This window comes from Euprymna scolopes, chromosome 35 (assembly GCF_053919585.1).
Source record: "Euprymna scolopes isolate OS-2025 chromosome 35, ASM5391958v1, whole genome shotgun sequence".
Classification (NCBI taxonomy): Eukaryota; Metazoa; Mollusca; class Cephalopoda; order Sepiida; family Sepiolidae; genus Euprymna; species Euprymna scolopes.
In genome coordinates, this window is record NC_136516.1 from 76,459,175 (window position 1) to 76,471,845 (window position 12,671).

General features: G+C 33.6%; 1 protein-coding gene across 1 annotated transcript in view; it reads right to left on the reverse strand.

The window, feature by feature from the left end:
* Positions 1 to 12,671, reverse strand: part of LOC145259956 (unconventional myosin-Ia-like) — a 1,146,131-nt gene that overhangs the window by 146,995 nt on the left and 986,465 nt on the right. The window contains exons 17-19 of the mRNA XM_080117933.1: positions 8,259 to 8,453; positions 5,026 to 5,140; positions 61 to 116 (exon numbers count right to left, since the gene is read on the reverse strand). Of these exons, the coding sequence (XP_079974059.1) occupies positions 61 to 116; positions 5,026 to 5,140; positions 8,259 to 8,453 (366 nt within the window). The remainder of the gene's footprint in view (positions 1 to 60; positions 117 to 5,025; positions 5,141 to 8,258; positions 8,454 to 12,671) is intronic.

Genomic DNA, 12,671 nt, shown 5'->3' on the forward strand with positions numbered 1-12,671 from the left:
GAGAGAGAGAGAGTGGTAATGCCATAATATTTATTCTTGTCAAATCTAATATCTACTCACTTTAAACTGTGAGCCGGCAGTAGCTGGACGTTTTAACGATGGGCGGGCAGGATTTCCTGAAAAAAATTTAAAAAAATAAAATAAATAATTAAATAAAACAAAAATAAATAAAACAAATAAAATAAAAATCGATTCCATTTTATGGAGAATTTCACCATAACTTCAAACAAGACAAGAAAAAAAATGCTCTTAACAGCAACTACAATGCGCTAGTTGATCCCCACTTCTCTCTCTTTAGCCTGACCGGAAAATGAATGACGACCTTTGTGTACACAATTTAAAATAAACATTTAAAGACGAGAATAAAAGTGGAAATATGTCGTTTGAGGCTTTGAGTATTTCTAAAATCAAGTAAAATGTCTTTGCTGTTTATGTCTGTCAAGAACACAGATTTTCTTGCAGACACTATTTACTCATGACTCATATGAACTGAGGGCGCAAACAAACTTGCGAGGATTCACTGGGTATGAGGTAGTTCTCTGATCGGCCAAAGAGTAGAGTAGTAGTCCACATAGTAAAGTAAATATTGCAAAATGTATTAAGTTTTCATTTGTTTTTATTTTTTCATTATTTCTATTTAACTTTACATTTTAGGGATGTTAAACTAATTTGAATACAATTATTAATTTGTTATATCATAATTACCATTTACTTTCATTATAATATTATGATCTGTATTATTCGGATTATTCAAACTCCTATTATCATCTTTAGTGTTATTCTTGCCCGTTGTAACCTCCGATCATCAGGTATATCTTGTCAAACTCGAGAATCTTTCTGTCGAACTCTGGAATCTGCACAGAATTTCGATGGAACTATTTATTTAATCCATGGGGGCAGCATGTTCTTGTGCCATCAGCTATGACGATGCGCTCTCCTGCCTCCGTCATCTATATGCCGAGCAAAACTACCTATATTTGAAGATGGATTGCTTCAAGAAAACTTTCGCCAGCCAACCAACTGTTACTCTACTATTCTTTTCTTTACTGTTTAAATTTCGGTAACCTACACTCAACAAAGTAGAGTACTTAAATACATATATTATTATAAGGATAATTTATTATTATTATTATTATAATAAGGATAACTTATAAAAGGCAATACAGGGACGGGGACAGTAATTAGAGGAATGACGTAAATAACTTTGAAAATAATATTTATTAAAAGGAAAAGGTTGGAATTGAACCCAGTAATCAAAAGTTAAAAGTGAATACATATTACAATCTCATGAATTTAGTGAATTGACCATTGTGTTTAGAAATAACTAAATAATGATACAACTAGTAGGTCAGAGTTAGAACAATGGAATTAAATTTATGAATTTTCTTTGTGTTGCCAAAAAGGCGTGTTGGAAACATATGTAATATATAGAATCCATGTGAGAAACATTAACGTGACTGAAGCACATTTTGACGTCACAAAGAAAGATAATTTACAATATATTCAGAGAATCAGAGTCAGTCAGAGAGTTGAGAGACACAGCTACGATTCACAGCTAGGAAACTTGGGAGAGAGGAGAGTTGAGCTAGCTGAAACCCTTTTGGAAGCGACCAGAAAGAGAAACATGAAAATGTAACTCTGAAAGGCAATTTAATTCCTGATCATTATCTCATCTAATTGAAAGAATAAATATCATCATGTAATTGTAAGTCTTCGTTGTCATCTTTCAACCTGAAAAGTATGACCTTTATATGAAACACCCTTCCAAGGTGTAACTGAGTCCCCCTACTCAGTAATGTTAACAGTATACTCCATAAATAACGAATCTCCCCCCCCCGTGTTAAAAGAACTGTCTACACCTCTCTTTATATCAAGCTCTTATCATAAATATGAATTGTAAGTACATCTATTATAAATGTCATTATCCATCTCCGTTCAGTGTTTCCGTTATCTGTATGTCCCCCGAGATATACACACCCCGCTATTCAACAATACAATGCAAATGTGTAACGGATAGATATAAATTAAAGGAAATTAAGACATGTTGGCAAATAAACTATGCAGATACATTATCATATATGCACGTTGGAATTAAAGTCAAACACACATATGATGAAGGAAAATATACCCGAAATATCATATCATACGGAACTTCCATCACTGACGCAAGTAAAAATATTATAAGAATATAAAAAGCATATACATTGTAAAAAATTTGACAATTACATCAAGCCTCCCATTGTATTGTTTTTGGGCCAATCAAACTGGCTGATTTTATTTTCTGCACTTTCTCGGGCTTTTTGTATTTTGTGTATTTGCTTTTCAGTTTCAGCTTTTAACCCTAACAGACGCAGGGATTCCGTTCCAGTCACCACCACCAGCTGAACTCAAGAAGAAAGACGCTGAAACTCAATCCCTGCAGAAGGCATGGAACCTCTAACTTTCATCGGTTTGAGACAGTTTATCTTATGCCTAAATAATTTGTCTCATTACTAAGAGTCCGAATTAACATGAACATTGATCATGGACTTGTGCACTATGCTGACAGTGCGAATATTGGATCCTTTACATCATAAAGGCACCTTGTCGATCCCTTCTACGGCTGTGAACACCTATCTTCGAAGACAGAAGAACCTGCATCCAGTTCCTGTTGAAGAAATAAAAAAAACTAACGTCTTACGAGGTTGATACCAGCTCTTTTCAAAGGCAAAAAGTGGGCGTTCCTTTTTTGCAACAAAGGATCAATTAAACTTGTATTGAATTTTAAAGGTAGGCCTTTGTTGTTAATTGTCTCGGTTTTTCCATTATTCAAGGAGCAAAAAAAATAAATGGTTATATAAAATATCTTACACCATACACATATATTGTATTAATAAAAATGTAAATCTGCAGAGCTCATTCCACCTATATATGTCTTAATTTACTTCAGTTTTTCCATTACACCTCTGCATTATATTATCCTTTATAAATGGCAAACAATGCTTCAAGTAAACTATTTTAATCTCTTAACATATATTGTTGTTTATAGACGAGCGATGTTTTCTTTTTATTTGACGACACTTTTATTATAAATATGGTATCAGGTTAGTGCTAAAAGGTTTTTGCCGTTTTAAAATTTCATCTTGAAAATAAAAATCTGTATTTTTTAAAATCTTTATTTTATAACAATAACCTTTGCCCCCTATAATTTGATTCCATCTGTCAATGAGCTTATAAATGCATTTCTTGTAAAATTCTTTAGATTTTGAAGAAAAATATGAATTTATTGGTTTGGTTGTTTTGTTTTACGGCATATCAATCCTTTTCGGGTTATTTAATTCAGTTATTTTGAAAATAATATATATGTGGCATCCAGTTATTTTGTAGAAGGTTTTTATTCTTCAATCTTTTTGTATCTTCAATTGCTATATTGTTTTACAGCATATCAACCCTTTTCGGGTTATTTAATGCCAAATCCAATTATTTTGGAAATAGTATTCACATTACATCCAGTTATTTTGTAGAAGGTTTTTATTCTTCAATCTTTTTGTATCTTCAATCGCTAGTTTGCAGTGTTTGGTTTGGTTGTTTTATAGTGGATTTTAACGTTTTTGTTCCCTATCCTGCAGAACATGAATGAGTTCTGCAATGGAAGAGGGAAAAGGGTTACAGTATTAATGTTTTGTTCATTTTAAGTCAGGAAATCAGTCAGGAAGTTGGGGGGAGATAGAAAGAGAAAGGGGAAATGGGAAGAAGGAAAAGGAGGAAAAGATGGGTTGTTATTTTTGTTTTTGCAGAACAAAGTTTTTCAAAATGAAGTACAAAAACAAAAAGCATAAATGGAAGCCAATATCGTCAGACAGCCTGATCTTGTAGCACTAGAAATATGAATCTAATTCATTTCTAATGACCTCTCATGATGTTAACTAAATGGTTTTGTAATCCTCAAAATAAATGATGATCCAAGGGATCAAGGTCAGGAGAATATGTAGGATGAGGCAAGATTTCCGAACAACATTCCCCTAGGAGATCTTTGGTCAGTAGTACATGTGTGAGAACGAGTATTATTGCGATAGAAGATGACTCCCTTTATGTTGACTAAAAAGGTAATTTTCAAATCAACATAAATGAGAATATTGTAGACAAATATGAATGATGCTTTAATAATCTGAAAAAATTAATTATTGTAATATGTTTATGCAATAACAATACACATAAAATAAATAATAATGGTTTAAAAACCGGCAAAATAACTGATAGTTACTCTTACAGTCCATGCAGCACAAATTTCCTAAATTACGCATTATTAATTTATTGTTTGAATAAAAGAATGAAGAAATCCTAACCTAAAATGGAACACGTATACCAAATCCATTGCCAAGGTCGCTGGAAAAATAGTAGGATCCTTCTATTGCAGGTATCTCACTCTGGATGCAATTCTCTACAAGCCAGGTACGGCCAAGGATGGAGTACTGTTGCCACATCTGAGCAGGAGCTGCTAGAAGCAGCTTATCCTGCCTTGACAGAGTTCAAAATAGACTTAGTAGCTTAGTGGGGGATGCCCTTTTCTCTTCCCTGCAACCTCTTTCCCACAGAAAAGACATTGCGAGCCTGTCTCTGCTTTATCGTTATTTTCATGGCAAGTGCTCGTCTGAGCTTCAATCCATGGCAAATTTTCAGGAAAAGCACTCGTCTAGCCAAAACCACTATCAATAATTTCCCACACTCTTTATCTGTGCCTAGACCTAGATGTAGATTCCACGAACAGGGATTCTTTCTTAGGACTGCACGCCTGTGGAACTATCTTCCGATTGTCTGCTTTCCAGCTGACTACAATCTGATTGTCTTCAAATTCAATGTAAACAAGTTCTTGATGAACCGTCCCCCTAAGTAATCCAATTTACAAAATTTCCACTACTTATGTTTACTACGCTATAATCACATTGACTAATGTATACCCATTAACCCTTATCCTCGAGTGGCCTTCGAGCCTTGGTAAGTGGTGATTCCTGTGTAAAAAAAAACAAAAAAAAATCAATTTCTTACCTTCAGGAAACAACTCCTTGAGCAAAGGATGCCTGCATTTGTACATTGCCTGAGACAAATCCCTGAACAGCAGGTCATTATTTTTGTCTAAGAAGCCTTCGACTTTATACGTCACCTAAGAACAAAACAAAAAAGAACAATATTCAAGAGAGTTCAGTGAAAACCAAATGGGAGTCAAACTGTTTTCTGTTCATTTTTATTTAGGACAAGGACTGCCATCTGAATCCGTATAATTAAAAGTTATAAAAACAAAATAGTCTTAAATAAGAAACATTAAATTCCAGCATTATCTCCCTTTAGCGGAACTCTTAAAGATAACTGATAACTAAACCATGTCTGCTTTGTGTGCTACAGTAAAATAAAAATACTAGCACTATAAGATTCTTTCTCTCATTTTATATATATATATATATATATATATATATATATATATATATATATATATATATATATATTAGTGTTGGGACGATTAATCGGAATCGAAAAAAATCAGAATATTTAGTAGCATTGGAATTTAAAAAAAAATTGTGCATATTTTCTGATGCCAAAACGATTCTTTTGTCTTTTTTATTTGGATAGGTTTAAAGCAAAATCTACATTTACCGGAATAGTTATAAAATAATAAATATTTATTAGTCTTTAACTACTAATAGAACTAAAATCAATAGATGATTCATACGAGTCTATTATTTTCGTTTAAGTAAATATCTGTACACTTAGCATGTGTTCTCATGGTAATCGGGGGAAAAAACGGCTCTCTCTCTATATATATATTATTTCATGTATCCACATAAAATGTTTTATGTATCGATTTTCAGTATTTACCCCAACAGAGGTCAATACTTGTGTACGGCTGATTAGTATGTTATGAAAATATACATGACAATTAAACTACATAGAATTTTTAGCATTTTACCCCTTTAGCGAAACGTCATGCATTTTATCCTGACAACTCCCAAGAGGATGAAACGCGGAAGACTGTAGTTTAATTATCATATATATTTTCATAAACTTTCTCTCTGTCTGTCTGTCTCTCTCTATTTATGTGGAAATATATTTTCTTATAATATATATGAATCCTTATTTAAGAAGCTCAATATAATTAGAGCAATATGGTGAATGAATGACAAAAGACTATATTCCAAAGTTCATGATGTTGACCATCTTATAATTTATTCCCTTAATTCAGTTGACATTTACAATTCTTGGCAGTATCTGTTTCGTAGCGCAAACTCAATCACTTAATTATTATATCAATCAGTGAATCTATTATGTCTCTTCTGATGAGTTAAGGGCAACTGTAAGAATATTCGGCACTTCTGTATGATAGTGGCATTAGTCAACTGAAACGAGTTATCGGCCCCTGTTCTTTGAATGATAAACGCCCTTTACCGGCCGTTCTGTGAACCTCGAATATAAACAAGTGTCTCCAAAAACACAAAAATATATAACAAAAATAAATAACAGAAAAATATAGGAAAAGCGAAACATTTATTGATTGTTTTTTAGAATTATTTGTTTTTTTTTCCTGTGAGATTGTATGAAATGTAGCAACATATCATTATTTTTTATTTTTGTATTTTTTCCCCACAATAAGATTGTATAAAAATATATCAAAATAAAATTTTAGTTTGTCAATGTAGCAAAATATAATTTTAAAACATGAAACATTTATAGAGGTTTTTGCACGAACATTTTAGAAAAGTATGAGTTATCGACCACTGTTCTTTGAATGAGAAACCTCTACCGGCCGTTCTTTAAACTAAAATACACACATTCGCCTCATGCCACTGTCGTACAGAAGTGCCGAATATTCTCTTGTCATAGCCCTAGTCATCACTTATAAAGACCTGGGAGTCATTTGATGATAAGTATTAAAAAGATTTTCAGATGAACGATAATAGCTGTCATAAGAGGATTAGAAACAATAGCATTTGGAATGTGAACACAACATATGGAATACGAGCACAACATTTGGAATACGAACACAACGTTTGGAATATGAACACAACATTTGGAATGTGAACACAACATTTGGAATGTGAACACAACATTTGGAATGTGAACACAACATTTGGAATGTGAACACAACATTTGAAATGTGAACACAACATTTGAAATGTGAACACAACATTTGGAATATGAACACAACATTTGGAATATGAACACAACATTTGGAATGTGAACACAACATTTGGAATGTGAAGACAACATTTGGAATATGAACACAACATTTGGAATGTGAACACAACATTTGGAATGTGAACACAACATTTGGAATATGAACACAACATTTGGAATGTGAACACAACATTTGGAATGTGAACACAACATTTGGAATGTGAACACAACATTTGGAATGTGAACACAACATTTGGAATGTGAACACAACATTTGGAATATGAACACAACATTTGGAATATGAACACAACATTTGGAATGTGAACACAACATTTGGAATGTGAACACAACATTTGGAATGTGAACACAACATTTGGAATATGAACACAACATTTGGAATGTGAACACAACATTTGGAATGTGGACACAACATTTGGAATGTGAACACAACATTTGGAATGTGAACACAACATTTGGAATGTGAACACAACATTTGGAATATGAACACAACATCTGGAATATGAACACAACATTTGGAATATGAACACAACATTTGGAATATGAACACAACATTTGGAATGTGAACACAACATTTGGAATATGAACACAACATTTGGAATATGAACACAACATTTGGAATATGAACACAACATTTGGAATGTGAACACAACATTTGGAATGTGAACACAACATTTGGAATGTGAACACAACATTTGGAATGTGAACACAACATTTGGAATATGAACACAACATTGGAATGTGAACACAACATTTGGAATATGAACACAACATTTGGAATATGAACACAACATTTGGAATATGAACACAACATTTGGAATGTGAACACAACATTTGGAATGTGAACACAACATTTGGAATATGAACACAACATTTGGAATATGAACACAACATTTGGAATATGAACACAACATTTGGAATATGAACACAACATTTGGAATGTGAACACAACATTTGGAATATGAACACAACATTTGGAATATGAACACAACATTTGGAATATGAATACAACATTTGGAATGTGAACACAACATTTGGAATGTGAACACAACATTTGGAAAAAAACATTCTGATTAGATTTCTGGCTTACTTACCGCCCCTGCATAGTGTTTTAATCTGAAGGCCTCATGTGGAAGACTTCTGTCTGACATCGTTTTCCTACATCCACGGCTTTCGTAATGTAGATGTTCTGAGCAAGTTGAATCAAGTTTCTCTAGGAATGTCAGGTCTGTTACAGTTCCTGGCCGAAGGCACTCTTCATCCAGCATAGCAAGAATCCCCACATTGTTCTGAAAAAGAAGGAAACTGCAATGAACATGTCTTATTTGGACTATTCGAACTACTGTTCTCATCTTGAGTGCTATTTTAACAACGTTTCGGCCGATGTAAGCCCCGACTTTCTACAGTTGTATCTTGTCAAACTTGTGAATCTGCACAGAATTTTGAATTTGATTTATTTATTTAATCCATAAGGATAGCATGCTTTCTTTCCGTCATTTTTCTGTTTAAATTGAAACATGATACTTGACTTTTGCATTTTAAACTTTAATTCAAGCCACTATATATGAACATAATTTTATAAACTCAACAGTGGTTCTTTGATATGATAGGGGCGCGTTCAAAATGATTTTTTCCTGTTTAGAGCAAAATTGAAGCATGATATTTGACTTTTGCATTTTAAACTTTAATTCAAGCCATTATATATAAAAAAATAATTTTATAAAATTAACAGTAGGTTCTCTACAGCATAGAGTGTATGTATTGTGGATTATGTCACTGCAGGGAGGCATATGAAGCTTCTTCCAGGTGCACCATGTTAGGTCCCCAACTAGAGCAGACACTTTTGATTGAAAAATGAAGGATTTCATCGATTTCCATGACAAAATATTGCAGTGTGAAACATTCGTTGATCATCATTCAATCCCGGGCAACGTCGGATCTACCAGCTAGTATTTTTTTTTAATAAAGCTGGTTTTTCGCACATAAAATTCTGTATACATTCTGGATGTGTGTGTGTGTGTGTGTTTTTAATGTCTATGGTAGTTTTTAAACTTCAGAAAATAATTTTCTTATCATCAATGACAAGAATTTTCATATTTCAGTTAATTCTTTATTGAAATTTGAAACATGGCTACTAGATAGAACTACCAATCAGAAGATCAAATTTCGTTAAATAATGATAGAGAAATTCTTAAGTCGGTATCGTTATATTATTATTAAATAACATAAACATGATATCAATTATCCCTCCAAAAGGGAACATCTTAATCAGTGTTTGATTATTTTATTTACAGCGTAACTAGCAGATGTACCCAGCATTGCCCAGTATTAAACGTAACGTTGAATTCCTTAAAAAAAAAAAAAATGAAATAAACAAAAACAGAAAGAAACTGAGACATGCGAGTTTTTTTTTCTTAACAGTTTACTTCTTGTGAGTAAAAAAAAAAAAAATACTCGAGCTGAGATCGAAATCAAAAACCTAAAGACAGTGAGTCAAGTACGATAACCATTAGGTCCGCTTGCAACGATCTTTAAAAAGTGTTTTCAAACTTACTTATTCTTAATATAAGGAATGTGTTATGTGAACGATTCGCGCATGTGCAGTTGTGAAACGATTGACAAACAGATAAAAATCTGATGCCCCCCCCCCCCAAGTACCAGGTTTTCAATTTTGATCCCTTAGCAACACTTTTTTTTTCCGGATCAAAACAGATTAAAAGAAATGTTTTCCACATATTTGAATACCCTATATATCAAATGTCAAGTCTGTAGATAAAAAATTCGTTGGGTATATAGGTTGAGAAGTGGTTTCACACACACAAACACACACATCCTCACTTTTATAAATATACAGATTTATCTGTTTATAAGCAACTAAGCAGTAGGAGTTCATACCAGTCGAGTGTATGTCTTTGATAACCAATCCGAAAGTGGCATTATTTTGGTCAGGTTGAGGTATAGTGTATAGTACTTGCTGCTAAGTCTGAAGACGTCCACTCTCTCAGGAACAACCTTGATTTTAAGAAGGGTTAGATATTACTAGCAAGCTGATACACAACTAGCAGGGAATATGCACGGGCTGCTCAGGCCTTTGTTGTGGGTTGGATCAAGCTAATCTTTGTGCGCTTAATTTTGAAAATGATACCTGGACTTGTGACTAAACTTCAGCAAGAGAGATAAATTTTAATGTTGTTAAAAAATATGATTAATGAATCATTTTATTTCTACATTCACTCTGAGATAATGTCGTAATGGCCGGCTCATGTTGTTAAACTATGAACGGCACATCCTCAGACGTGTCAGCAATATTTGATGTTAAGACGTATTTGACTCCTATATAGGTAGGGGGGGATTGATTTGTTACGAATTTTTGTAGTTCATCACTCCGGCCTTCAAATGGATTTCTTTTCATTCCAGATATCATTTGTATTGCTTGTGTGGTTGGTGTTTACTTCTTTTCTATCAATTAGAAATGAATACCCCCCCTTCCTCAGGTCATAAGTATGTCAACATCGTTTTGAAAAGGAGAAAAGGTGTAAACGATTTTGTTTTTTAAGGCTTCCATACTTTAAAATTATGGTCGTTGGGCTTTTGTAAGTGAAGAAAAACAGAAAGGTGTTTGTGTATTTATTCTTTTTGCGAACTGTTGTGATCCTCATCATCATAGTTGTTGCTTCACCATGTCTCGACCAACTCATCCTCTGGCCTTCTTCAGGTGATTAAACGCGATGGGATTGGAATGCTGAGTCTTGTAATTTATCCCAAGTAACTACTGCCTTCCATAGTTGTTGTCTCATCACGGTTTGGCCAACTATTCCTCTGGCTTGCTTTGGGTAGGATTTCAACCACTATCTTCAGACAATGCTCATCTGTAACTGCAGAGACTCAACATCTTTATCCACTCCGCAATGGGCCCCGAAGAGTGATCAAGGTTGGATTTTATGGTCTTATAAATCAAATTTTGTGTTCTTATTTGGTTTTCCATTGTCGGGTCCGTACGGAATCGTATTAATTATATTTATTTTATTTTTAATCCTCTGAGATGAAGCTTTATAATTTGTGCATTCGTTTCTTTTGTGGACTGTTATCCTCATCTTTATAGTTGTTTCACAAAAAACAAAATGTTTCAGGTTGATGGATAAAATTCAAGCAGAAAGAGAAATTAGAAAATATAATATACCAGCAGAAAAGGCATCACAGGACGAGTAAAAGTAATTTCCAGAACAGAACAATTTTGCACCACTTTTATGGCCTATTATAAATCAAAATATAATGATACTAAACCGTATGTCTAGAATCCTTATTTAAATATTGATAAAAATCAATTAAATGATTTTGATTCCAGAAAATGTCTCAAATGTAAGACATAAGCTAAACAGATCTTAAAGAAATCGAAAGTCATAGAATCTTGCCTAGTTTGTCTAATGACTATGGATTAAATTCAATACAAATCTGAAATATTTGAATATTACATGGGAAATTGGACCGATATTATGACCCCTAAATCGACAGATGAAAGCCAACTCAAAAAGCTTAACCTTTTTTTCTTGAGCGCTGACGATAAAGCGGTGATCTCATTTTGGTTTACAATATCATCAATGAGTATTATGATATACCGCAGCACATTTCATTCATGCCTACACCAGATAGAGATCTATGCGGATACTACATGAAGCAATTCACCTGCCGATTTTGATTGAACCAGAGGAGGGCTATTTTCTCAATTAGAATCCCTGGACCTTGGAATAGACTTCCAAGTGAGGTAATGAATCTATCCACAATGCAACAGTTCAAGGTGAATTTGAATAGGTGCTGGTCAGATATTCCTTCAGCCAATTGAAAAGTTTTTCATTACTTATGAGAAACTAGTGGGAGTACCCGGCGTTGCCCGGGTGTGGTGAGGTGTGAGGGGGGGGGGTAAATCAAAACAATAATAACAAGTGAAGCATGCATGGTCCCCCGTGAGTGCACATTGAAGGAGGCATAAAAAAAAAAAATGAATCAGTGCAGCATTTGCTCTGTGCATCTATTTAATGAAATACAATTTGTGGCAAAATTTCAAGAAAAACTAGTGGACGGTTATCTGGCAATCGTCTGGACTAACGAACGCACAGACGTACGGATGCCACAGAAAACATAGGGCCCTCTCCACTATATCGGGGGATCAAGATGGAAAATAAAGAATAAGCGAACGAAATAACCTTGTTTAAATGTTAAAACTTCTTTAAAAAATCGGGGGAAAAAAAATAAATAAAAACAACGAACGTAATGGAAAAATAAAAAAAGAAAAATAAAGAATAAACGAACGGAAAAAAATGGCATGAATAACACTGTTTTAATATGAAAACTTTAAAAATTCCAAAAACAAATGCCCGATATTTTGGCGCAAACATGCTACTTTAAAATAACAACGTTGTCACTATAACCACTGCTCTACGATCGCGTCAGCAAAGTAGCGGTGTCTTTTTTTTTCTATTTAAACTAATTCAAAAAAGAACGTTTTTCGC